The 27,951-nt window shown below is 43.0% G+C and overlaps 2 protein-coding genes and 1 long non-coding RNA gene across 3 annotated transcripts in view; 2 read left to right on the top strand and 1 right to left on the bottom strand.

Annotated features, from left to right (window-relative positions):
• tymp (thymidine phosphorylase) overlaps positions 1-27,951 on the bottom strand; it is a 52,625-nt gene that overhangs the window by 14,568 nt on the left and 10,106 nt on the right. Inside the window, exons 2-3 of the mRNA XM_078419619.1 lie at positions 4,361-4,540; positions 1,617-1,767 (exon numbers count right to left, since the gene is read on the bottom strand). Coding sequence (XP_078275745.1) covers positions 1,617-1,752 — 136 coding nt within the window. The 5' untranslated portion in view covers positions 1,753-1,767; positions 4,361-4,540. The remainder of the gene's footprint in view (positions 1-1,616; positions 1,768-4,360; positions 4,541-27,951) is intronic.
• LOC144604857 (uncharacterized) lies at positions 3,664-4,619 on the top strand. The gene is made up of 2 exons (XR_013548781.1): positions 3,664-4,059; positions 4,305-4,619. It is a non-coding gene; the product is annotated as an uncharacterized LOC144604857 (long non-coding RNA).
• On the top strand, positions 7,479-25,605 carry cimap1b (ciliary microtubule associated protein 1B). Its single transcript, XM_078419621.1, has 7 exons — positions 7,479-7,548; positions 15,308-15,435; positions 17,248-17,448; positions 19,284-19,385; positions 23,462-23,583; positions 24,427-24,567; positions 25,516-25,605. The coding sequence occupies exons 2-7, from the start codon at positions 15,327-15,329 to the stop codon at positions 25,603-25,605; spliced, it is 765 nt and encodes a 254-aa protein (XP_078275747.1). The 5' UTR covers positions 7,479-7,548; positions 15,308-15,326.

The raw sequence follows: 27,951 nt of genomic DNA, 5'->3' as shown, positions 1-27,951 counted from the left end.
AGAGGTTGGGGAGATTACAGTTTTCTGCCGATTTCACCAAGTTGTTGCACCAGATTGGCCAGCTTGAAATATCTTGGCCTAATTATAATTGCCATGCTGAAAACATTTGAGTAGATGCATGGTCTTTCTGTCGAAAAATCAGGATTGAGGGTGTGAATGATCATCTCTTGTTCCAATGTTTATATGTCAGTTATATGTGAAGACACTGTGGGAAGCAAGAGAATAAACTGGAAGAGGCCTGGCTGAGATGTATGAAACATCATTAGACACAAGTGCCATGCCAGGAAACTGGAGGGTGGCTAATATTGTGCCTCTATTTAAGAAGAGCTGCAAGGAAAAGCCTGGGAACTGTGGACCAGTGGACTTAACGTCTGTGGTAGGCAAGTTACTGGAGAGGATTTTGAGGGATAAGATATATATGTATTTGGATAGACAGGTGCTGATTGGAGATAATCAGCATGGAGATAATGTTTTACAAATCTGATTGAAGTTTTTTTGAAGAAGTAACAAAAACAATTGACAAAGGCAAATATTGCAACAGGATCTTGATCGTCTGGTTAGGTGGGCCAAGGAATAGTAAATGGATTTTAGTGTAAGGTGATGCATTTAGGGAAGTCAAATGAGGACAGGACCCTCACAGTGCAATGCATGCCCCTGGGGAATGTTGTAGAGCAGAGGGATCTAGGAGTGTTGGTACATCTTTCCCTGAAAGTGCCTCCACAGATAGATATGGTGGTCAAGAAAGCTTTAGATACATTGGCCTTCATCAGTCAAGGTATTGGGTATAGAGGTTGGGATGTTATGTTGCAGTTATACCAGATGTTGATGAGGCTGCATTTGGAGTATTGTGTTCAGTTTTGGAAACCCTGCTATCGGAAGGGTGTCTTTTAGCTGAAAAGAGTGCAGAGATCATTTATGAGAATGTTGCCATGACTTGTTGGCCTAACCAAAAGGGCAGGCTAGGAATTTCCTCCTTGGAGTGAAGGAGGCTGAGGGTGATCTTGTAGAGGTGTATAAAATCATGAGAGGAATAGATAGAGTGAATGCACAGAGTTTTTTACTCAGAGCAGGTGAATCAAGAACCACACAACATAGGTTTAAGGTGAGAGGAAAAAGATTTAATAGGAACCGGAGGGGCAACTTTTTCACACAGAGGATGGTGGGTATTTGGAACGTGCTGCCAGAGGCGGCAGTTGAGACAGGTACTATGACAACATTTAAAAGACATTTGGACAGATACATGGATAGGAAAAGTTTAGAAGCCAAGTGAAGGCAGATGGGACTAGCGTGGATGACGCAAGTTGGTTGGCACAGCCATATTGGGCCGAAGGCCCAACTATGTTGTCTGACTCTCTGACTGATAAACAAGCCACTGAATGGCATTTATGTGCGTCAGTCCTAGTAATTTTTTCCACTCCCAAGCCTTGGATTCTGATATGAATTATTCCCTTGCTTAAGAATTGATCAAACCCACAACTCGAATAAGCAGTTCTGTTCTGCTTAAAACTCTACTAAACAATAACAGATAAATCCCAGTGTTGACTGGTAATCACTTGTCTCATTATTGCATATTCCGGACAATTGAAAAGGAACCAAAGATCACGTAGCAGTATTACCAATCTGATAGTCTTGGATGCTTTGATTTACTACGCCTTGAACAAAATAATGGATTTCTTCTGCACTCAAAGACTGCTTGTCTCGTTTCTTCCTTATCATTTCCGGTACATTAATGTGTTCTTGGCTGGTGCACATTTTCTCAACAGCTGCCTGAAAAGAAAAATAGGTCAATTGATTGATAAAAAGATGAAAAGAATGGATCAGTTAACAAAAACACAGTAAATAATGCTTCATTAACCAAAGGAAACTAATCATGTCTTAATCATCCAACTCAGTTTGAAAGAAAACTGCTTGAGGTGCTTCCCACTCAAGCCCCACATCACCTTCTTCAGACCCGTTCATCATGACTTGTACAGTTCAATCTTTTCTGATTAAAAACTTTGAAAATCTGCAGAAGGGTCTCGGCCCAAAACATCACCCATTCCTTCTCTCCAGAGATGCTGCCTGTCCCGCTGAGTTACTCCAGCATTTTGTGTCTATCATGCCTTTTAATTAATTTGACCAATATTGCTTTCTGTAGATGCTCAGTCTTTTGCTTTACCTCTACATTTGCTATTTCAGAAACATTGCTTTTGCTTATCATTTTCTGCAAAGTTATTACCTATTTTTTCCCCCATTAAATTATATTCATCACGAAGCAATCCAGGATACTCAATGATAATTGGTTCTTCCTCTCAGTTTAACGGAATCATCAAAATGTTACCATTCTTGATATAAAACCCTTAGCATGTAACTTTCAACAGCTTTGTACAAAGCACTGTTAGGGCATCAACAGGGCAGCAATTCTGCCTGATCTTTTCACTTACATATTTGGCCCAGGGTTAACTGTTGCACCTGATCAAATATATTAAATTGGAACACAAAACTAACTGCTAGCAAAACTCAGTGGGTCAAGCAACATCTGGATGGGGGAAAGGATGGTTGATGTTTAAGGTCCTCTTTTTCATCGGTCCTGATGCAGGACAGCGACTATGAGATGTGCACAGAAATGTGCACAGAAATGTGCAAACATTAGAAGCATGAGGCTGACATGCCTCCAGAATTTGAGAAATAGCCCCTTCAAAGCGTCAACAAGGGCTGCAACTTCTAATACTTTTTATATGCACAGCACACAAATTTACAGAGTGGCAGAATTCTGTGGATCAGTAGTAAATATTGAATAATTTCTTTAAAATAATTCAGTTTTCATTTGATTTCTGATCTGTTTTGTGATCCACAATAGTCTGAACAGATAATAGCAAAGGTGAATATCAATCTGCCATTTGCCTTGTGAAAATGAAATAATGTGTGAAATGAATGCCCAACTAACTAGTGCAAGCGTTTGGCCAGTGAAGAGTTAAAATTCTCCACCATTCACTAAAGTAAATGCATTCCCACCTTAACAATAGCACAATTCAATACAAAATACTGTTAAGAAACTGAAAAAAACTCATGCCAATTTACAGGAGTGTCATCAAAGAAAATTTGTCTTTGTCCCATTAGGAGATATTAAGGGATAGGTAGGTGCCGAGCAGCTTGAAAAGACAAAGGGAAAGTTTAAGAGGCTGAGAGGCAAAACGGCTCTGGGAGTCAATTACAGAAACGAGAGCCTGGATAGCTGAAGATACATCTGGCAATGGCAGAGAAAGTAGGGGTGAAAATTAGTGGAAGGTATATATCACAAGAGATTGAATTGGAGGAGAGTACATAGATGGATGTGGTTCATTTGGAGAAATTTAAAATGTTGTTGTTGCTTTATCTGGGAAGAATCCATGTCAATGAGCTCTGGGGCAAATGAGACAAGATAGGGAAAGGCAGCTGAATGACCTCAGTTTTACAGTGATCAGAACAGAGGTCAGCCAATGGAATAGTCAAATCTAAATAAACAGATGGCTGAAAGTTTCAGCAGCAAATCAACTAGCTCAAGGTTGAAGTTGAACAATTATAAGGGTGGAAATACAGTCTAATTTATGTGGCAGCTGTCCGGCAAGGAATGAAGTACAACATCACACTGGTTATCCTCAAACCACTGCAAGGGAAAGGGGTTGAATCAGTGAATAAGGAAAAGCCTATGGGAGGGAGCAAAGACAGTGGCTTTATTCTTCCCAGTTGGACTAGATTCCTGTCATCCATGCACTATGTTGGATAAACAGTCTGACAACTGAAGTTCAATGCAGGGATGTATGGAGTGGTGGCAGGAGAGAGCAGGGTGTCATCAGTATATGAACATGTATGCATTCTCCACCTCTGGTGGAGGTAGTTCTTCATTTTCTCTGGCAGTGGACGAGTCTAGCTATTTCACTCTCAAATACTGACATAAGTTGATCATGATCTTTGCTGTGCCATTGACTGACAAAGACTGCGACATCCAGACCATCCTACAGTGTCCTCTCAGGTCAAGCAGCAAATGTAATTTTAGAGCTCAGGAATGGTGAAGTTGGGATGGGGGATTATCAGAATGAGGTGAGTTGGTGGTATGGATTCAAGTAAGGAATACATGATGTTAATGATATGGGGAGGTGATAAGTATGTGCGATTCAAAGATATGAAAAGCAGGTGGGGTTGAAGAATAGGAGGAATTGGTGCGTGGCTAGGATAAGGGTTATGAGGAGAAATAAGATGGATGGGTTGAGATCCGTCAAAAAGTGATATGTTTGCTGATCTAAGACTCCCTTCTATTCTTATACATATTCCTTCTCATGTTCCAGATCCTGATCAGGAATTGTGGACCGTACAGTGAAAAGGTCAACAGAAATCGTCCTACCTGTTTACTGGAAGAAAGCACACCTCAGAGATGCACGAATTATTACGTCCTTCACAGATCGTATCCAAGGCTGACACTTCCCTCACAATAGTAATGGAAGGATGCAATAATTCCTCCTCTATTTGGAAAGTTTGCTTGTATTATAAGGTCGTTGTCTTGACTTTGAGGATAGTAAATTTCCTGTAAATAAAATCCACTGATTATGAGTTCATACAGTTCCTCTCCATTCGTGGACACAACACACACAAACGTAGAGAAATCAATCTGTGAGCCTTCACTGAGAATTTATACATTCAATTTCAAACGGGTTGAAAGATTAATGTAAAATGGCATACATCCAGAAGCAGCCGCCAATCAATTGGCAGCTCTAGGGGGTGGTGAAAGGGTGGGAGACGTGGGTGAAGAGGAAGGTTTATAGACGACACGTGTAGATTAATGCAGGCAGGCTTTATTACAGTGACAGTGCAGAAACAGGTGGCTTTCTCACCAGAGCACACATTCTACTTTCAGGTGATGTTAGTGGACCTGATATTAGGTTCACTGATATTTTTGAAACCATCACCGGATCTTAATATTGTCATTTTAATATCCTGGCTAATGAAACAAAACCAGCCAGAATAAATTAAAACCTATTTCTCTCCCAATCAAGTCCCAATACAGATGATAGAATATTGTGCAATAAAATAATGACAAAAGATTTAGTCCAGACACTGGTTCATAGACATTAGCAGAACCTGTCACAGGTCAAATCTCCTCCAACCTCCTCTTTCTTAAGATAAAATCTCACTTCTAACTTTTTCCAAATTAATGTGGTCAATAGACTCCAGAGACATACGAGTCAAAAGAGAGATTCCATTAGCACATTTCTCTGTATCAAATTGCACCACTGAAGTTATTTTACCCAGATAAGATTGCATTACCGAAATGGGTGAAACTGTGCCCATCAGAAAATTAGCCCTATCGTTCCCATTCATGGTTCATCTTAGCATGGCTGACATTCTCTTTGTGGATTACATCCATGGCACAGTCCTCAATTGCTGGCATAGGCTGGAGCTTTTGGGCACAACCTAATGATCTTCATTAAACTCTCACCCAAACACTAGGAGTACTTTGTGCAGGAAACAAGAATAAAGTGTTGATTAAAGAATCTCCACTCAGACATTGATGTGTCATCGTGCAAGATATACCCGCCAACTGAATTGTCAAAAGTCAGGATTATGAAAAGTCCATCAAATGTTTCCGCTCGCTTTTCACATATCTCTTGTCCAAATCAAATTTGAGCAGCGTGCTCTGATCAATAGCCCTTGATCACCTAATACCTCTCAGGCACTCGGATGCAGTTGGAGCAGGGTACTCTACTCAGGATACAGATTAAACATTGTAACGATGCACTCTTGCTGTGTTCCCCACTTTAGAGGTAAAATGTAAGGGGGAAATATACAATTAATGGCATGACCTTTAATAGCATTGATGCACAGAGAATCTTGGGGTCCAAGTCCATAACTGTCTGAAAATGGCAACACAAGTAGGTAGAGTGGTAAAGATGGCATGTTGCATGCTTACTTTTATTGTATTGAGAACAAGAGTGCTCAATATTATGAAAGGCATTAAAAGAGCATTGAGCACAGGAGTCAGAAAATCATGTTGCAACTTTATAGGACTGTGGTTAGGATGCATTTGGAGCATTGCATGCAGTTTTGGTGATCCCATTATAGGAAGGATAAGAAGGCTTTATAAAAGGTGCAAGGGAGATTTACCAGTATGATGTCTAGATTAGGAGATATTGGCTACAGAGAGAGTTTGGACAGATTTGGATTGTTTTCATTGGAACACCAGAGGTTGAGATAGAAGTATATAAAATTATGAAAGGCATAGATATGGTAGACAGTCAGAACCTTTTTCCCAGGATGGGAAAAATCAGATTCTAGTGGGAATAGCTTTACGGTGATAGGGGCAAAGTTTAAAGGAAATGTGCGAGTAAATTTTTTTACTTAGAGGGTGGTGAGTGCCTGAAACGTGCTGATGGGGGTGCTGGTTGAGGCAGATACAATAGTGGCATTTAAGAGGTTTGTGAATAGACATATGGATATGCATGGAATGGAGGGATATGGATTATGTGCAGGTCGATTAGAGATGGTCTAGGTATTATGTTTTGCAGACATTGGGGGCTGAAGGGCCTGTTCTTGTGCTGTACTGTTCCATGTTCTAAATATATTTTCCTGTATATAGTCACAAGAGAACATTCCCTTGAGCTGTTTGTTCTTGTTGATACTGTCCAATCTGTCGGGTCAATTACAGAAAACAGGTCTGATTTGCTGAGGACAGGGACATTTGTGCTTTTGCAACATGTTTCATCGATTGTGTCAACTTTCCAAATGTCACAAAAATATAACTCCATGGACTCCCCCTTTTCCTCTTCTTGGTTTTTATGACCGACCTTCGGTTGTGCTCCTGCACGAAATGAATCAAACTTTGTAAGTAATTCTGCTCCACCATCTCAGCATAAAGGCTTTCTGTTACTATTAGACAGTGCTTGTTTTTGACCACTTGATTGAATGTGACCTTGTCGTCATCGAAGGGCCTGACTATTTATTTTGCAACCTTTACAAATGATATTGCCCAGTTGCTGTGATCCATCTTCATCAAAACCCATGCTTCTGCATCATCCATTTCCACTTCCACTTGGGCTTTCAATGCATGATAAACTGGCTGAGGCTTGCAATAAATAGGTTACACACCTACATTAATGTGCCTTTAGGATCTTTGTAGGAATAATCAAACATGATATGACTTGGGGATCCTGACATGATTTTACCATCACCACCCTGAATACATTTACTCAATCCAAATTTAGTGGGTTGCAGGAGAGTGAGGGTTTCTCAATGTTGGCATTTACCATAACCCTACCTGTCACAAAACCCATCTGCAGTGGCACAAAGATTGCAGTTTTATGGATTGAGGGTTGAATTCAAAACTCCAATATTTTCTCTCTTCACAGGTGCTATCTCACTTGAAGTATTACACGCATTCTTTTTTATTTCAGATTTCAGCAGCTGCTCCACCTCACAGCTCCAGCATAGATATTTGCTTCCTAACAGTCCTCCTCTGTCCTGAGCAGTCCTTTTGCTCAGGCCCTCGGGTTCTTGCAACATCTTCGTAAATCCTGAATCAGAGGACATATATTTAAGGTAAGGGGGAAAGATTAAATAGAAACCTGAGGTGCAACTTTTTTGCATGAAGGAAAGTACGTATGTGGAATCAGCTGCCAGGGGAGGTAGTTGCAACAGTAATAAACATTTAGACAGGTACAAGGATAGGATAGGTTTGGAGGGATATGGGCCAAACATAGAAAGGTGGGACTATTGTAGATGGGGTATGTTGGTCGGCGTGGGCAAGTTAGGCTGAAGGGTCTGTTTCCGCACTGCATGACTCTACGGCTCTATACCAATCCTTACTCATCACTCGTCCAAGCAGATCAGCTGTAATTGACAAGCATTCATTGCCTACTCATCGATGGCACTAAAATGTTATTGTGCCACATGGACAGCCTTGGTCCACTGACATTTGCTTTTTTTCTTGCCCACACTCTTCCCCCTCTCTGAAACTTAAAGCACACTTGTGGTCTCACTTTTTCAGTTCTGATGAACGATCATTATTTTCCTGAAATATTTTCTTTGAATATTTGCTGCCTGGCCTGCTGAGTATTTCCAGTGCTTCATGCTTCTATCACTTGCCTTGTTCTGCCACACCACACCATGTTCCCTTTTCATACCTACTCCTGCATATTGTATTTATTATATCATTCTCCTGCCTTTATGAAACAACATTCTGCAAATCGCCCAAGTGAGATCTTCGAGGCAAAATTTTGTATTAATCCACAATGCTTTCCTGCAGTTCCGAGAAGCACTACCAAAGTCCTTGATTATAAACAAGAAAGTTAATATTTTAAAAGGCATGATAACCACTTCTGTATATTCAGTGTACTCACTGTGTAAACTGTGGGATCACTCTAGTGTCATTTAAGGGCATGTTTTGTCTTGTATTGTATTGCACCCAGCATGTTTTGTCTTGTATCGTACCGATTGAGTGGAAAGGTTACACAACCTCTAAGTATGATATTAATGTTTTGTATTTGCTCTACAAATTGCGGTTGACTCTGCCCTGAACTTTTTCTCTTTTTCACCCTGTGATTCTTGATAAGTAAATAGTTGATCAATCGACTTATTGCGCCAGTCCTGCAGTGCATAAGATTACAGATTCTCTGTAATTTATTATTTTTCTCCGACTCTTTGCCCAAATTCCTTTGATACCCTTACCCAATATTTCCGTTACCTCAGTCTGAAAATTGTAATTGTTCCCTGCCGGACTGAATTCTAGATTTCATTCCTCTGAAATTTTCGCCACCTCTAAGGGGATCACATCTTCCCATCTCCACCCTTTTCCACCTTCCGCCGAGACCGTTCCCTGCAATTCCCTGGTTAACTTATCCCTTCCCACCCAAACCACCCCCTCCCCAGGTACCTGCCCCCAGCAACCTCAGAAGATGCAACACCTGTCCCTATACCTCCTCCCTCAACTCTGTCCAGAGACCCCAATAGTCCTTTCAGGTTAGGCAGAGGTTCACTTGCACCTCCAACCTCATCTACTGTATCTGTTGTTCAAGACATGGACTCTTACACAGCAGCGAGACCAAATGTAGACTGGGCAATCGTTTCGCTGAATACCTTCTTCAGTCCGCCTGAATCTATCTGATCTCCAGATTGCTAAACCCTTGGTCTAGTGTTAGGTTTCCTCCATTGTCAGAGTGAGGCTCAACGCAAATTTGAGGAACAGCATCTCATATTTCTCTTGAGCAGCTTACAGCCCAGTGGTATGAATATTGATTTCTCTAACTTCAGGTCGCCCCGGCATTCCCTCTCTCTGTTTCCCATCCCACCCAAGTCGCACTAGCTTCTCGTTTTCACCCAACAAACAGCTGACAATGGCATGTTTCTTTTATCATCGTTACTTTTATGCAGATCTTTCATTCAATAGACAATAGGTGCAGGAGTAGGCCATTCGGCCCTTGGAGCCAGCAGCACCATTCAATGTGATCATGGCTGATCATTCTCAATCAGTACCTCGTTCCTGCCTTCTCCCCATACCCCCTGACTCCGCTATCCTTAAGAGCTTTATCTAGCTCTCTCTTGAATGCATTCAGAGAATTGGCCTCCACTGCCTTCTGAGGCAGTGAATTCCAGATTTACACTCTCTGACTGAAAAAGTTTTTCCTTATCTCCGTTCTAAATGGCCTACCCCTTATTCTTAAACTGTGGCCCCTGGTTCTGGACTCCCTCAATATTGGGAACATGTTTCCTGCCTCTAACGTGTCCAACCCCTTAATAATCTTATATGTTTCGATAAGATCCCCTCTCATCCTTCTAAATTCCAGTGTATACAAGCCTAGCCGCTTCAGTCTTTCAACATACGACAGTCCCGCCATTCTGGGAATTAACCTAGTAAACCTATTCTGCACACCCTCAATAGCAAGAATATCCTTCCTCAAATTTGGAGACCAAAACTGCACACAGTACTCCAGGTGCGGTCTCACTAGGGCCCTATACAACTGCAGAAGGACCTCTTTGCTCTTATACTCAACTCCTCTAGTTATACTCACTGCCTGCTTCCTTTCAGTGACTGATGCACTAGGACACCTAGATCTCGTTGAACATCCCCTCTTCCTAACTTGACACCATTCAGATAATAATCTGCCTTTCTATTCTTACTTCCAAAGTGAATAACCTCACACTTATCTACATTAAACTGCATCTGCCATGTATCCGCCCACTCACACAACCTGTCCAAGTCACCCTGCAGCCTTATTGCATCTTCCTCACAATTCACACTACCCCCCAGCTTAGTATCATCTGCAAATTTGCTAATGGTAACATCTGGTAGATTGTTTGTATCTTCCTTACTGAAGACAGATCCAAAGTACCGGTTCAACTCGTCTGCCATTTCATTGTTCCCCATAATAAATTCCCCTTCTTCTGACTTCAAGGGACCCACATTTGCCTTGACTATTTTTTTTCCTCTTCACATACCTAAAAAAGCTTTTACCATCCTCCTTTATATTATTGGCTAGCTTACCCTCATACCTCATCTTTTCTCCCCGTATTGCCTTTTTAGTTATCTTCTGTTGCTCTTTAAAAGATTCCCAATCCTCTGGCTTCCCACTCTTCTTTGCTATGATATACTTCTCTTTTATTTTTATGCTGTCCCATAACCACCGTAGCATTATATTTGCGACATGCCAATTGTAGCTCTTGATTCAACTTGCACCCTATGTCGAGGCTACTGTTTGGGGGCCTGTAGATAACTCCCATTAGGGTCTTTTTACCCTTACAATTCCTCATTTCTATCCATACTGATTCTACATCTCCTGATTCTATGTCACCCCTTGCAAGGGAGTGAATATCATTCCTTACCAACAGAGCGACCCCACCCCCTCTGCCCACCTGTCTGTCTTTTCTATATGTTGTGTACCCCTGAATATTCAGTTCCCAGCCCTAGTCCTCTTGTAGCCATGTCTCTGTAATTCTCACAACATCATACTTGCCAATGTCTAACTGAGCCTCAAGCTCATCCACTTAATTTTTCATACTTCGTGCATTTAAATACAACACTTTCACTTCGGTATTCACCTCCCCTCTCACACCGGTCACAATTGGCCCTGACCTTACTCTCTAGAACTTCCCTTCCCATTTATTCGAGAGTCCTTTACAATTTCTCCTGTATTCGATTCCCCTTTAACTCCATCTACATATTCCCAATTTGTCAACCCCCACCCCCACTACTTAGTTTAAAGCCACACGTGTAGTACTAGGAAACCTGCCTGCCAAAATGTTGGTCCCCCTGTTGTTAAGGTGCAACCCGTCCCTTTTGTTCAGGTCACCCCTACCCCAGAAGAGATCCCAGTGCTCTAGAAATCTAAATCCCTGTTCCCTGCACCAGCCCCTCAGCCATACATTCATATCCCCGATCTCTCTGTTCCTGCCCTCACCAGCACAAGGTACAGGTAACAGTCCAGAGATAACCACCCTCGACGTCCTACTTCTCAGTCTCCTTCCTAACTCTCTAAACTCACGTTGTAGTATCTCCTTCCTCTTCCTCCCGACGTCATTCATGCCCACGTGCACAACTACGTCCGGTTGTTCGCCTTCCCTCGCTAGAATGTTCTGAAGCCGGTCCGTGATATCTTGAACCCTGGCACCAGGGAGGCAACAGATCATCCTCAAGTCCTGCCTGCCGCCACAGAATCTACTGTCCGTACCTCGGACAATGGAGTCACCCACTACTATGGCTCTTCCTAACTTAGGTCTCCCCAGTCGAGTCTCCTTGCCTGGATTAGAGCCACCAACCTGTCCGCCGCTCGGACTGGAAGCGTCTTCTGCCCCGACAGCACCCAAGAGGGTGTAACTGTTTGCAATAGGCACAGCCACCAGGGGTCTCCTGGAGTCCATGTTCACTCCCCCTTGAAACGGTCTCCCACCTTTGCTCGACCTGGACCCTTGGCGTGAAAGCCTCACAGTAGGTCCTGTCCAGGAAACTCTCGCATTCCCGGATGGCCCTGAGATCATCCAGCTGTTTTTCAATCTCCACCACACGTCCATTCAGGAGCTGCACCTGGACACAGTTCTTGCAGGTGTTGCTCCCAGAAGCTCCAGCTGTGTCCCTACCTTCCCACATCCTGCAGGAAACACACTGCACCAACTTATCTGCCCTTAATTTATTGTCTAAAAACAAATCAGGCTCAAAAACAAGTGTAACCTTCTCACCTCAGCCTCCTCGCCGAAGCCTCGCCGCCGAAGACTCGCACCTTTCTCGACAGGGCACTAAGACTTGCAGCCAAAGGCTCGCACTTTTCTCGACAGGGCCGCACCCCTTGTGCGAGCCTTGTTTATACCAGTCACTAAATTGCCTAATTGGCCAATTTACCAAACTTCTAATTTAATTCATCAGCCAATCCATGTACTCACTTCTATCCTGCCTTCCTCTGATGAGCTTGGAGGTATGCGCTTCACTGATTGCCTGCTAGTGTCCGTTTGGCGTTCTTTTTAAACGGACTTTAACCAGCAATTAACACTTACTTTCTCTCAGCCAAAGGTCTTCTTTGCTGCTGCACTCCCGACCTTTACTGACTGCCTGCTAGCATTCTTTTGGCGCTCTTTTTAAATGGACTTTAACCTGCAATTAACACTCACATTGTTCTTTATCTCTCTACATCATCGTTGATATTTCTCGTTTCCTTTATCCCTAACCAATATGAAGAAGGATCTCGACCCGAACCCATTCCTTCTCTCCAGATCTACTGCCAATCCAGTTGTGTTACTCCAGCTTTTTGTGTCTATCTTCTAGATTCCATTTACAGCTTGGTTGAAAAGGTTCCTAATTTCCTTCATACATAATGGGCTCTAGATGTAAACTTTCCCCTGGGCACTTTCCCCTGCAACCGCAGGAGATGCAACACCTGTCCCTTTACCTCTCCCCTCAACTTCATCCAAGGACCCAAACAGTCTTTCCAGGTGAGACAAAGGTTCACCTGCACCTCCTCCAACCTCATCTATTGCAACCGCTGCTCTTGATGTCATCTTCATTACATCGGCAAAACCAAACGCAGGCTCGGCGATCGTTTCGCTCAACACCTTCGCTCAGTCCGCCTTAACCAACCTGATCTCCTGGTGGCTGAGCACTTCAACTCCCCCTCCCAGTCTGACCTTTCTGTCATGGGCCTCTTCCAGTGCCACAGTGAGGCCCACCGGAAATTGGAGGAACAGCACCTCATATTTCGCTTGGGCAGCTTGAAGCCCAGTGGTATGAACATTGACTTCCCTAACTTTAGATAGTTCCTCTGTCCCTCTCTTCCCCTCCCCCTTCCCAGTTCTCCCACTGTCTTCCTGTCTCCACCTACATCCTCCCTTTGTCCCGCCCCCCCTGACATCAGTCTGAAGAAGGGTCTCGACCTGAAACGTCACCAATTCCTTCTCTCCCGAGATGCTGCCTGACCTGCTGAGTTACTCCAGCATGTTGTGAATAACTATTCTCCTTCGTTTCCTCTTCTAAATATATTCCCACCCCTACCTGAATGCCCCTTCTCTAAGACCAAATGTTAACTTCAATGATCTGGGACCCGCTCCATTCCAATTCATTACACTCCGAATTTTCACTTATCGGAATCTGGTGGGGCTGGTGGTTTGGGGAGGTCCAGTAACTCGTCTGATGAGGCTTCGGACTCTCTGCGATCAGAACTCGAGGAAGGCCAGATTAGCAAGGAGATTGGAAATCTTTGCAACTCCCTGGTGGGCCCAGCCAGTCCCTTCACTTTACATTGTTAGCTCAGAAAGTGACCAGGTTGAGACGCGTCATCAATCTTGACATGGTTGTTGCCGGGACACGGCAATGACAGCGGCGGCTGCCCGGGAGAAGCTCACTGATCCCCCCGGGAGGCGGAGAAAGGAGTCGCGCTTCACTCAATCGTTGTGGTAATCCTTGGCCGCATTGTGGCCAATTTCTGCTCCGTACCAAAACCAAACAGTGGCTGATTGAAGGTCTGGGGTGGGGACACGAGAGGTGAACGAGCGTAGCTTGGGCACTGTTGAATGCCCGCTGCTTCCACACTGGCATCTTCAAATTCCAAAAGGGCAAAATTCGTTGTTAACAAAACCACCCTTATAATGACGTCAACCTTTGTAAAGCCCAGTTGTTGGAGGATCTCACGCCAACAGCAAAAGTTAGAACTGAGATGAGGAAAAACTTTTTCAATCAGAGAGTTGTGAATCTGTGGAATTCTCTGCCTCAGAAGGCAGTGGAGGCCAATTCTCTGAATGCATTCAAGAGAGAGCTGGATAGAGCTCTTAAGGATAGCGGAGTCAGGGGGTATGGGGAGAAGGCAGGAACGGAGTACTGATTGAGAATGATCAGCCATGATCACATTGAATGGCGGTGCTGGCTCGAAGGGCCAAATGGCCTCCTCCTGCACCTATTGTCTATTGGGTCTGAAGGGTCAGAACCGAAACGTCGTCTACCCATTCATTGCCTCCACTGTGGTTCCCTGAGTTCCTCCAGCATTTTGTTTTTCGAGATTCCGGCATCTGCAGTCTCTTATGCTTCCAAACGTGAGATCGTTATTTGGGTCGGACGGCTACTGGTGGAGAGAAGAGCGCATCCATGCGCTCACCAACAACCTCACGTCTGAGGCTGGGGGCACAATGTCACGATTGCTTGTCAGGCTGTCTAAAAATCACATTTCCCATCACTGGCCACATGGTGAACTCTCTCGTCTTCACCTTGGTGGCCCAACCTCTGCAGTCTGCCTCCGGCAGGACGAAACCCATCCCAATTGTTACCACTCGGTTTTGTTTTACCTTGTGTTTGTTTAGGAAGAGTAATGTTCTATTCTGTCGTAAACCAAAAATAAATGCCGATGTTGGGAATCGGAAATAAAAGTAGAAAATGCCGAAATCATTTGGGTCATTGTTGGTCTCCACTCATTCCCACAAGACGAACCAACCTTCAATCTCACCACCCTTCACCATCCTTCAATCTCACCACCCTTCAATCTCACCACCCGAATTCTCTTCAATTTTAAATCCGTTTGATTCCCAACTCTCCTACCACCGATGAAAGATTATCTGTTCTGTACAGATGCTGCCCGACCTGCTGAGTATTTTCAGCTTTTCTGTTTTCGTTTTGTATTTTGCGGAAAGTCAGAAAAGTCGGTCGTTTCCAGTTACCTCCCGAGATTACCCGGCGTTAGGGATACGGTATCTGTCCATATTACTAAGAGAATACACAGCCAGGGCAAGAATGTCTGACTCCATGCTTACAAACCGCCGACCATTCACCGGTTATTGAAAGCTTGAATACAGTTCCAACCCTTATGCTCTGTTTTTGAATTCATATAACCAGATAAATCCATTCACCTACAATGCCTGCTGATCCTTGGGTTGGAACATGGAGACCTCACCGCCCGAGAATGGCGATTGCAGCAATGTACGGCGGCCCAGGTCCCAAGTATCTTCTGCCAGGACACACAGGTCTGTATGTCACCAGTGTCAGCGTTCAGGGTTCCCTCTGCAGCGCAAAGGTCGAGTGTCGAGCGAGCGCTCACAGCTTACATTGAAGAGCACATCTCATGCTGACAGGGCAAATGAATAAGTAGAGAACTGGGATATTACCAATGACTAAATCAAGCATTCCTTCGCCAGGGCAGTGTGCACCTTACGGGAGACAGGCACACCATGGGGTTAGGGGCCGTGCAGGAGACAGGAGCACCGTGAGGCTAGGGATTGTACAGGAGACAGGAGCACCGTGAGGTTAGGGAATGTACAGGAGACAGGAGCACCGTGAGGCTAGGGACCCTAAAGGGATGAGGAACACCGTGAGGCTAGGGAATGTACAGGAGACAGGAGCACCGTGAGGTTAGGGAATGTACAGGAGACAGGAGCACCGTGTGGTTTATGGTCTCACAGAAAACAGGATGTCCTTGAAGTAGGTACCGTGCAGGAGACAGGAGCCCGGTAAGGTTCGGGACAGTACAGGGTCAGGAGACCCGTGAGTTTGTAGGGACAATGTATGCGCTAAATGGCTCTCTTGGCTCCGTGAGATGCCCCCGCTCGGCAAGGATGAGACCACCTCAAGCGGCCGGGAAATAACCTTCCAACATCCACCAGCGGGGACCTGTTTTTGTTGAGCAATACAGTACGAATCAGAACTTTGGGCCGATTTTATCCATGGTAATTGTTGAATACTGGGTTAGTCCCCTTTGCCCGCATTTGGCCCGTATCTCTCTTATACCTTCCTATCCAAAACGCGTAATTGTAACTGTTTCCATAGCTTCCTCTGAGTGAACAACTGCCCCTGTGGTCCCTCTCAAATTTTTCACCTCTCACCTTAAGTTTATGCCCTTTACTTTTAGAATCCTCTACCCTAAGTCAAAAGTCTGTGAGCATTTACTGTAACCTTCATGCCCCCATGCCCCTCGGTTTGCTAAGACCAATGTAGGTGGCTGAAGATTTTACACAGGGTTCATGGAGATATGACCAGGTCTAGATTAGGCTGCACACTTCAGGGTGCTGGGACCAGGGATGAGAGTTATGGCCAGTGGAGGCTAAGTCCTGAAGAGGTCGAGTGGCAATAGTCTGCTTCTGTCTCTGGACGGGGATCGATGGAGAACAGGGGAAGGCCAGGAATAAAGAGTGGAAGAATTGGAACAGGCATTACAAGAGAAAGTGAATGAAAGGGGAAGAAGCTGAAGGGTGTAGAATGAAGGTGAATTTGTTGAGGCTGGCAGTCCCTGGAGGGGTACTGAAACATGGGCAGGTTCAGGTGGAATGGTGATGCATGGGATGTGGACAATGTCATGCATGTCTGTGCATCTCCACATACATCTCCATGTGTGCACTATGTTTGTGGGGCAGAACCCATTCTCCAGTTTTCGAGAACCTCCTTGCCATTGGTCCAAGACCTTGCTCTGTCCTCCAGATGATGTCTGGTGCATGATGGCTGCAGCATTTTAATATTATTCATACACAGCAGTCTGCCACTCCTCGACACTGAGTTCAAAATAAATCATGCTCCCAAGCATGCACAGAACAGGCCTCAACTGACACATATCCATTGAAATCCATCATAAATTATAGAATAGGCTTAGGGAAAGCTGGCTTTGTCCTGCTCCCCTGTTCCCACGGCAGTACTCATGTGCCTGTTGGCCACTCTTCTACCTGTGTTCATATTTCCTCTTGAGTCCGGAGGAGCAGGCTTTGTGGGGCTGTAATGAAAGTCTGATGAAATTGAAAGTAGTTCCGATCGTGAAAGCTTTTGATATTTCCAGTCTTTTTAACCTTCAGGTTATACTGGCCACGATACAACAACCTACAGGGCTCCTGCTTATTCCTTGGCCCAACGCCTTCCAGGAGCAAAGGACAGTGGCACACCTGCACCAAAATCAATCCCAGAAAAGATGACTCACCACGGGAAGGACACTGTCCCTGCATGGACAATGGGTCATCGACCGAGGGACATAGACCCAAGTAAAACACCAGGACCAGGTCAGTGACGAGCTAGCATGAGGTGATTTATAGGAGAAAGATCATGATTGAAAACATTGCAGGCTCTATAATTAGTTCAGTTCTAGTATCTTCCATATTCTGGCTGTCTTTGCCTACACTCTAAGCCCAACATATACCTATCAGTGCACATTGTCTCTGCATTATTTTTTTAGATTTAGAGATACAGCGCGGAAACAGGCCCTTCGGCCCACCAAGTCCGCGCCGCCCAGCGATCCCCGCACATTAACACTATCCTACACACACTAGGGACAATTTTTTACATTTACCCAGTCAATTAACCTACATACCTGTACGTTTTTGGAGTGTGGGAGGAAACCGAAGATCTCAGAGAAAACCCATGCAGGTCACGGGGAGAACGTACAAACTCCGTACAGACGGCGCCCGTATTCAGGATCGAACCCGAGTCTCTGGCGCTGCATTCGTTGTAAGGCAGCAACTCTACCGCTGCGCCACCGTGCCGCCGAAGGATGAAGGCATAAGAGGAATGATGATCCCAGGCGGCAGAGGCACTGAGGTCAAATCCTCCCAGTACATGTCGCTTCATCAGCTTTTGCTTGAGATGAACTATTGGTCCACACACCAATGAATATATTTGACATTTGCACTTGCCCTGAGCCAGAGTTACTCACAGAAATTGTGGGCCATTTCTTTGATGACTCATCCAACCAATCCTTTGCTCTCTTCACTGTCAGATCTGATTACAAAAACATACTGGGAAGGTGTGGACTCCACAGTTAAAGTGAACCAATAAACAGGAATATTCCCTCTATAATGCATAAAGAGCCAAGTCATCAGCTGCAGGTGTTCCTTGTGTTGCGAAATAAATCAAGAACTTAAAACACAGATTTTACAACACAGGAATAGGCACTTAGATCCATGATATCTGCATGAAACATGATACCAAATTAAACTAATCCTTTCTGCCTGGTATATGATCCATATCCCTCCATTCCCTGAAACTTTAGGGAAGCAAACCGATTCTTGTCCAAAAATGTTACATTGTACCTGACTTTTAATTGTGCTTTGAAAACCCTCAATTATGTATTAATGATAATTAATAGTCTCCGCAATGCCACTGATACTCTGAGAATGAAGCACAACAATGTCTCGTAAGGAGCTCAACTCTTTTGAAAAAGCCAGTTTCTTTAATTTTTGATTATAATCTGCAAGGAAGTACTTGAAATTTAACAAATAAACCAGGACAGGTCTCAGAACTTTAATTTGGTAACTGCATACATTATTGCGCAGTTCCATGAAGAGAATTAAAATGTCAAAGACATGCTGAAACAAGCGGTGTTATGTTTGTGCAATAATTTTGGTTCAGATAGTCAGGAATTGTTTCTATCATGCATGAGTAAGCCTCAATATTTACCTTACAACTTTGTCAATTGATTCACTTTGTCTTTGTTTTGTAGTTATTCAGGTTACAGTTGGATAAAATGCTCTTGGGACAGTAATTGCTTGAATTAATTAGTTTAATCACTTTGCTTTAATTTAATCATTACCTTAACAGTTACACCATTGGCAGCTATGGTGTCGCATTTCTGAAATTCGCTCCTTAGCCTTCTTTATTTGTCCCTTCTACTTTTAAAATGTTTCCTTAAACTTTATATCTACAACCTAGCTTTTAGGTATTAATCACAGCCTCTTTTTATGGATTGGGACCTAAATTTGCACGAAACTACTCTGTGAAACTCTTTGGGATGTTCTGCTGTGTTAAAGATCCTTTTGTAAGTTATTGGTGGTCTCAAAGTTACATTTAACGTACAAGTACTTACAGTGACTAACCTTGCCTTTTCTGTTTTTCTGAGCAGCAAATTACCAGACAGATCATGCGAATAGATTAGTTCACCGCTCTGTTCCAGCCTATTCCATGGCTTTGCGGACAGTTGGGTTCAAGGGAAATGATGGCCCAGGTACAGTAATCAGCACTCAATATCACTCTCGGTCTGTTGGGCTTCCTTTATTGGCTGGACAGTTAAGCCCTTTTATATAAGTTGATTGGTTCCGAGTTGAACTCACAGCTAAATAAATTGTTTCCAAAGACAACCACTGAGGCATGGGACTGAGGATCGGTTTAATGGAAATAAAATGCATAGTACTTGAAAGACCAATCTGAGCCTTATCCTTGGTAAACAAAATACCATAAAAATCCATTACAATCCTCACCTTCTTCAAATTTTGCAGATGACAGCCTTGACTTCTAATAAATAGGTTTTCCTTCGCTCCTAAGGCTCTTTCTGACATAAATCGCTTCCTCAGTCTGAGGGCTTCCTCTCATTTAGAATCACTTCCTCAGTTCCAGAACAGTTTATCACTCAGGATCACGCTCTCAGTCCTAAGGCTACCTGTCACTCAAGGATCGTCCTCTCATTCTCTGGCTCCCTCTGACTCAGAAGTGTTCCCTTAATCCCATGGTCTCCTGGTGCCGACCGATCCCTTTCTTCAGTCTCAGAGATCCATGTCACTTTGATTCCCTCCCTCAAACCCATGGCACTAGTCACTCAAGTTGACTTATTTCTGTGAATCATCCTCATGCTGCCGCCTCCAGGTTTTTCTGCAACTGAGATTCAGTTTTGAGACATACTGTCTCAATCTCAAAGTTCCTGTTTCTCAAACCTCCTCCTTCAGTGTCTGGAATTCATCTAATTCTGGATCCATCCTTCATTTCCAGGGTTCCCTGTTGCTCAGACATTCCCATATCTCCAGGTTCCCTTGTCACTCAGAATCCATCTCCCAGTCCTTAGATCCCCTGTCAACCTGATCCATTCCCTCAGTTCTGAAGCATCGTCTGCCTCAGACTCAACCTCTCAGTTCCAGACATCATGTAACCCAGAGACAGTCCCTCACGCCTTGGGTTCCAGTGCCAGGCACTTCAGCTGCTCAAAATCACTCAGTCAATTTCAAAGTATCCTACCACTCAAACATACTTCTCTCAGTCATATTCACTGATTAAGTCCAAGAACTCCCAATTCCTTCCCATTCCCATCCCAAACTGTCTGCCTCTGGACCCCTCCACTGCTAGAGTGAGGCCACATGCAAGCTGGACGAACAGTAGCTCATATTCTGCTTGGGTAGTCAACAACCTAATGGCATGACATTTAATTCTCCAATTTCAGGCAAACTGCCACCTCCCATATACTGTTTTACATCTACCAGCTTCCTCCGAACACCCACTCCAGCCATGCCTATGTTTCTTTCCACTCCAGCCACACCAATACCCAGATTCCAGCATTTTCACCCTTTTGCCTTCTCCAACACACTTCCAGCCTTGATTATTATTTCCAGCCTTGATTATTACTTCCATCCTTGTCCCTCCCAACTGACTCATCTATCAATTAACCCCTCCTTACCCAAATCCTCCTGGCACTAGCTAGCTCTTCCTCCACTCCTTCCCTTACTCTTTCCCTCACCTCTTTCAACCAGCTGTTGCTCCTCTATTCCATCAGTTTAAAGTTTTGAGTCCCGACCCAAAATATTATCTGTACATTCCCCTCGACAGATATTGCCTGACCCATGGAGTTTCTCCTGCAGTTTGTTTTTTCCTCAGGGCAGTATGCACCTCCAAAATATCTTCAGCTCCTTCATCAATGACCTTACTTCCATGTTCTCATCAAAAGTGAGGATGTTCACTGATGGCTGCAAAGTGTTTAATTACAATCACAGTCCAGCAATTGGCTGCATGCAGCAAGACCATGACAAAATTCAGACAGTGACATGTGATATTTGAGCCACAGAAGTACTAGGCAACGACTCTCTGAAACAAGATAGAATATAACCATGTTTTCTTGACATGTAATGATCTTATCATTGCCTAGTCTCCCATCATCAACATCCCATGGGTCACCTTTGACTGGTCACATAAATACTGTGCTACAAAAGCAGCTTGCAGGTTGGGTATCCTGTGATGAGTGACTTCTGACATGCTAAAGTCTTTACACCATTGACAAGGCACTTGCCCGGTGTGATGGTCTATTGCTCACCAGGATTATGGCAATTCTAAAGAAGCTCAACACATTCCACAACACATCAAATCATTGGTGTGAATTACCACCCTACAATTCCTTCCTTCCACAACCATCATATCTTGGTTGAAGTGTATGTCATCTATACAAGGCATTGCAGTTAGTCACTCAGCTACCCCCACATCACTTCCCAATAATGTCCTTTGTCGCCAAGACCAAGAGGTGCAGGTACAGAGGGACACTACCATCTACAGGTTTACCCCCAGGCCAGATATCATTTGGACTTGAAAACATATCTACATTACTGTGATATCTTGAGCTCAGACACAGAATAACAAGTTAACTCACTGCTGACCGGAACATGACTGCACAGCTGTACTGTGGTTTATTCAATCATTTACAATCCTCCAACCAAAGGTGGCGCTATTACAACTCCTTCCACCCTAATAATTAAAAAATATATTTCCTTGTGGACATTTTGTTTTGAATATAACCAACGGTATGAAATTATTACAATCTTGTCTGATAATTTATTTTATATAACCTGAATAAAATGAGGGCATCATGCATATATGTTGCATATACAATGATATGTGCATTTCAGGAAATAACTTCACAAATTTTACCTAACCACAAAGTTTCTCCTTCTTTCTGGATATCTTCCCTGACCAAAGGTTTCTGACTGTTTAGAACCACTCTGAATTCAGCAATTTGTTTGGCCATCCATTTGTAATATATTCCTGCACTCTTGACAAAAATCTGTCAGTGCGAGTAGCCTTCCGAATGTCCCCTGATGTGATAGGTAACTCATCTACATGAGAGAAGTAAAACAAGTCCTCTCTGTTTGGGGTGACCTCCGATTCCAAAGGTAATCTACACATGGCATCAGCATTGTTGTGCTCGGCTGCCTTACGATACTGAATATCATACTGGTATGCAGACAATATCAATGCCCATCTTTGCATTCTGGCTGCTGCCAGAGTTGGTATGTGTGCTTTTGGATTTAGGATCATTGTCAACGGCTGGTGATCTGTCTCGATTACAAACCTTCTACCATACAAGTATTTGTGAAACCTCCTAATGGCAAAAATCAATGCAAGAACCTCTCGCTCTATTTGCGCATAATTTCTCTCACTGGCATTGAGTGTTCTAGACGCAAATACTATTGGCCTTTCCTCTCCATTTTCTAACACATGAGAGATCACAGCACCAACACCGTATGGTGAAGCATCTTCATTGGCTTATTGACATCGTAATGAACAAGCATTGAACTCTCTGCCAACTGAGCTTTACATGACTTGAAAGCTTGATTACATTTATGTGTACACTTCCATGGTACATCTTTTCTCATAAGCTCATTCAAGGGATGTAAACAGGTGGACAGATTTGGCACAAACTTCCCATAATAATGCACTAATCCTAAAAAGAATCGGATCTCAGATATGTTTCTGGGAGTGGGTGCATTTTTGATCTGATCAACTGTGGTTTATTCAATCATTTACAATCCTCCCACCAAAGGTGGCGCAATTACAACTACGTCATTCCTTCAGGTCTACATCCTGGAACTTCTACTGAACAGCACCGTGAAGAACCACAAACCTGAATTGAATAAATCAAACAAACTCCATAATTTCAAGTTCTTTATTGTTGATTGAATTTACTGTTAGTTGACTGTAAGACGTTAAAAGCATATTTAATAATAATCCTTTGAAGAGCGAATTAGGTATATATATTCAAAAAGTTAAAGAAAATCCAGTTTTATGGAAGAGGAAGGGACAGGATGGCAATAACTGGATTGTTTACACAGACAGCTGGCAGAGCGAGGCAAGATTGTAAAATGCCTCCTTGGCTGCTTATGTTGAAGCTTCCCTCTCAATAGAGGAAGAAGGTTCAGCTTCCAATTAGGCATTCATTTGCAGTTGGTGCATACTGGCACAAATACAAGAACTTGAGGAAGATCAAGGGTGGTCTCTAGTTGTTAAGTGAACACCTCAAGTCACTTCATCTCTGTCTCCTCTTTGTACTAGGACCTGCACGATACAAGGATGTACAAGTATTTGGGCCTAAAATCCCACATTTGACAGCAGCCCCTGCTTACACCATGGCACAGAAAACAGCATTTGGGAGCATGCTGAGTAACATTGTAAAAGTAAGTGAATCCGTGCACGGGCAGAACCTCTTTCATTTCTGCAGCATGGGCGCCAATTTTTTAACATCTTCCAATTACCAGAAACTCATCATGGACAGGTGAAATAGTTGAATTTGGCTTGGGGAACTTGCTCACTTCTTTCCCTGCGCCAATGTCCAGCTGCCTCCTGTATCTAATGCCACAAGCAACCAGCGGCCTCCTTAAATGTGCAAGTCCAATTCTGATTTTTGATGGAAGCAGGAGTCATGGCCAGAAGAGTAAACTCAGTTTTTATACACTTCTTTTCAGAACAGAAGGAATTAGCCTGAGCCTTGTCATTTTGTCTGCCGTTGCCCCACTCCGTTTCCTGTCACCTGTCTCTGACCACTCAACAGGGGCTGTGGCAATGCGTCAAAGATGCGGTGCTGCCATTGAATTAGGCAGTGAAGGCACCTTATGTATGGATGAATATTAAAGATGCCATGGAATAATCTGACCACCAGGAAGCTCTCCAGCCTAGTCAGATTTATTCTAGTGTACAATGCTTAGGAAATACATCAATTAGACACGACTGTTTGTAGCATCTCATTGTAGCAAAAATGGCTGCAACATTGGCTTTCATAAAATTCAATATTATTGACATTCATGGAATGAGAAATTTAGTGGCATGTGGCCTAACCAAAGTCTTATAGAGTTCCAAAATAACCTCCTGACATAACAATGCAGGGAAATTTAAAGTGTATCAAGCTTAGGATTGTCTCAGATTTCATATCAACAATTGAGGCCTGGGCCAGATATGGGAACTGACCTGTGTCAAATATCATGTCTGATTTCCTTTAAAGTTTATTTTATCTTTAATTACAGACCCCAGGGCCATGTGCATATAAACATGTGGACACTGATGTATTCAAAAACAGAGCTCCCAAGTACACCATTGTGGAACGCAATCTCATTCCAGGAGACACCACAATGAAACCAGGACCTAATCGTTACAGGACAGAAGATGTAAGTGGAAATGCTGAGTAGGAAGCTATCATTTTAGTCCAAGAACACTCCCAATCGGGACAGGTTGCATTTTCTTCACGGCCCAATTGATAAATGTGCTAATCTGACTTTTGCCCAGAGGAAAAGTGCAAAGGTGGATGTTTTCAAGAGGTTTCAAAGACTTGCGTGCTGTTCTCCTGAACTGCAGACGTTAACATGCAATTTTGTACATTCTACAGTTTTGGTCTCACACCTAATGGTGGATTAATCAACAGAATTGCTATAACATATGTATTTGGCTCTGTAGATTAAATTTCTGAATCTAGGGGATGATATTTAGAGAACAGATAGTGTATACTTACATACCCTAGAACTTAGAAGAATGAGAGGTGACCTTATTGAAACATAAAATTAGTTGAGGCCTTAAGAAGGTAACTGCTGAGGGAATGTTTCCTCTTGATTGGATTGGGGAGGATAATAGTTTCTCATTAAGGAGTCAGCTAATTAAGAGTAATCTTAATTTAGGCTTTGATCTTTTGGAATTCTCTGGCTAACTTCAGAAGTCAAATAAATTATTTGGTACTGAAGTAATTAAGGGATATGGGGAAAGGAAGGAAAGGAGAGTAAATGTAAAATGTCAGCTATAATGTTGCTGAAAATAGGGAAGCTTAAAAAGTTTTAATGGTCTATTGCTGCTCCTATTTCTTATGTTCTGAGTATCATCACATCCATGACACCATATGCCTGCATACCATTGCAGAATTATGTAATCAGATCACATTGGGAATGTGATAATTCTGACAAATTTAGATTTGGCAAATAATGTTCCCTGTTCTCAGTTCCACAATGCTTATGGGGAGCGTACTTTTTAAATGTAAGTCTATTTAAGAAAAATGCATGAAATTACTTGTTTTGCAATAGTAAATGTCACAAGGAGAAACTTAGTTTAACTCTGTGATTTCTTCCCAGGTAAATTTGCATAAAAACTATCCCAAGTACACTTTTGGAATCCATCATTCCGACTTCATTTCGCCTCTTATTGTGACACCCTCGGACTAAGAATCAACTACACACCCAGCCGCAATTCCCGGCATAATCCTGTATTGTACTTCTTTTTTAAAATCTTTCATTTAAATACTTGATTCTTTTTCATCCTGTGTGTGTGAGATGTATAACCTGGAAGCTTTCTTCATTACGATTTTGGTGATGACGCTTAACAACCCTCAATCCCAACAAATACCATGCCCCTGTCTATGTCCCAAGGACAGAGATTTCCAGGTTAGTTCCAGGCCTAAGTGATAGGCAGACTCCAAATGTATTTACCCTTTAGGAACTCAAGCAGAGATTCAGCGGTGATTGTTACTTTTCACCCTTCAGGTCTGCCAAGTAATTTTGAGACTGCATAACCTGACATTTTCATGGTCAGGAGGGAATAGACAAGTGGATCATCTGCAATAATTTCTTTTATTTTGGCTACTGGGGATTTGTGTTGTGGGTTATAATAAAAATGTTCTGGTTGATGCAGCACAATCTGTGGGATGGTGTTTTAATTATATTTTTCAGTCTTACTGATTCAATGGTGAATGTAGGCACAGAAGGTGTATCTGCTTGCCTTTGCATCTCCTCTGGATCCCCAATTGCTGGCATTAAAGAAGATAGAAGTGTATTTAATTTGTGTAGAAAGGAACTGCAGATGCTGGTTTACACTGAAGATAGACACAAAATGCTGGAGTAACTCAGCGGGACAGGCAGCATCTCTGGATAGAAGGAATGGGTGACGTTTCAGGTTGAAACCCTTCTTCAGACTGAGAGTCAGGAGAGAGGGAGACACAGAGACATGGAAGGGTAAGGTGCAAAAATGAGACATCGAAGGGGATGAAGCCCAAGGAAAATGTAGAATAGATCATTGTTAGCTCGGGGAAGGTGGCAACGAAGCATACAAAGATAAAATCTAATCAGACTGGTCGGAGAACTAGAATGGGGAAGCAAGGGTTACCTGAAGTTAGAGAAGTCGATATTCATACCGTTGGGTTGTCAGCTGCTCAAGCAAAATACGAGGTTGGTGAGATGAAATATTAGTTTGATGAGCTCAGCCAAACCAGACCATCAGGCAAAATAAAATTCTCTTGGTTTTGTTTTGGATGGGAGCCAAAGGGGATTCAACCCTTGTTCCTCCAGTCGTGGTCAGAAAACACTACTTCAGTGATTCTTAAGAGAATTAGAGCCCTGGTTGAGGCTGGATAAATGAGAAGAATTTGCAGCATTTACCACTGAGAATGTCTCGAGAGGGTTTGTACTATGACTATGATGTTGGCAGCTTTCTGTTGACAGCTTCTAGACTCCTGTTCCTTATAAGTGGAAAGGTTCTATCTATATCTACTCAAAAATCTACACAATTTTAATGCTTTAACTTTACTGAGCTGAGAGAGAGTAATTTGCAATTAAGAAAATCTAAAATAAACATGGTTATGGGAGGGCAATATTTTCAAAATCAATGGAAGAAAATTGGGAGATAGATTACAGTAATAAAAATAATAAGATTTTACTTTTGTGCAAAGGAAATATCAATATGTACAAACAGTTTGAATGTGTTAATAAATGTGAAATAAAAATAAAATGTATGCATTTCACTTAAATTCATCTGTGTAATTCACTTCAACTCCTGTTTCTCATCACTTTATGGCTGTAAAATATTGTAAATTCGGTTTGATTTCTTGGTGGCAGCTTTCTATTGACAGCTTCTAGACTCCTGTTCCTTATAAGTGGAAAGGTTCTATCTATATCTACTCAAAAATCTACACAATTTCAATGCTTTAGATTCTCTCTTCGATAGAGAAGCATAGCATCCATGGGGGAAAAAAGGATAGGGCGATACAGGTGAAGGGGGGGGGGGGGGGGGTTGATAGGCAGATGGTTGGACTAAAGCCAGAGATTAAAAGACAGGGCAGCGAAGTATAAGGTCACTTCCCGACTGGCCGCGGCTGTGGCCATGGCCGCCAACAGCCCTGGCTCGCTGCCGCGCTACCCAGCACCAGCCCAGAAAGGTTGCCACTGAGCACTGTAATAGCACCACCTTTGGTTAATCAAAGGATTATTATTAAATATGCTTTTGAGGTCTTACAGTCAACTAACAGTAAATTCAATCAACAATAAAGAACTTGAAATGATGGAGTTCGTTTGATTTATTCAATTCAGGTTTGTGGTTCTTCACAGTGCTGTTCAGTAGAAGTTCCAGGATGTAGACCTGAGGGAATGACGTAGTTGTAATAGTGCCACCTTTGTTTGGAGGATTGTAAATGTTTGAATAAACCACAGTTGATCAGATCAAAAATGCGCCCACTCCCAGAAACATATCTGAGATCCGATTCTTTTTAGGATTAGTGCATTATTATGGGAAGTTTGTGC

The sequence above is a fragment of the Rhinoraja longicauda genome, chromosome 23 (assembly GCF_053455715.1).
Source record: "Rhinoraja longicauda isolate Sanriku21f chromosome 23, sRhiLon1.1, whole genome shotgun sequence".
Lineage (NCBI taxonomy): Eukaryota > Metazoa > Chordata > Chondrichthyes > Rajiformes > Arhynchobatidae > Rhinoraja > Rhinoraja longicauda.
This window is presented reverse-complemented; position numbering and strand designations above follow the sequence as displayed.

What these genes read in the sequence shown, in the direction of transcription:
- cimap1b (XM_078419621.1), top strand. Translation starts at nt 15,327, where the DNA reads ATGCCTGCTGATCCTTGGGTTGGAACATGGAGACCTCACCGCCCGAGA. An exon ending in TCTTCTGCCAGGACACACAG is followed by an intron (nt 15,436 to 17,247) that starts GTCTGTATGTCA and finishes TTTAACCTTCAG; the next exon opens with GTTATACTGGCCACGATACA. An exon ending in CAAGGGAAATGATGGCCCAG is followed by an intron (nt 19,386 to 23,461) that starts GTACAGTAATCA and finishes TCTTTGTACTAG; the next exon opens with GACCTGCACGATACAAGGAT.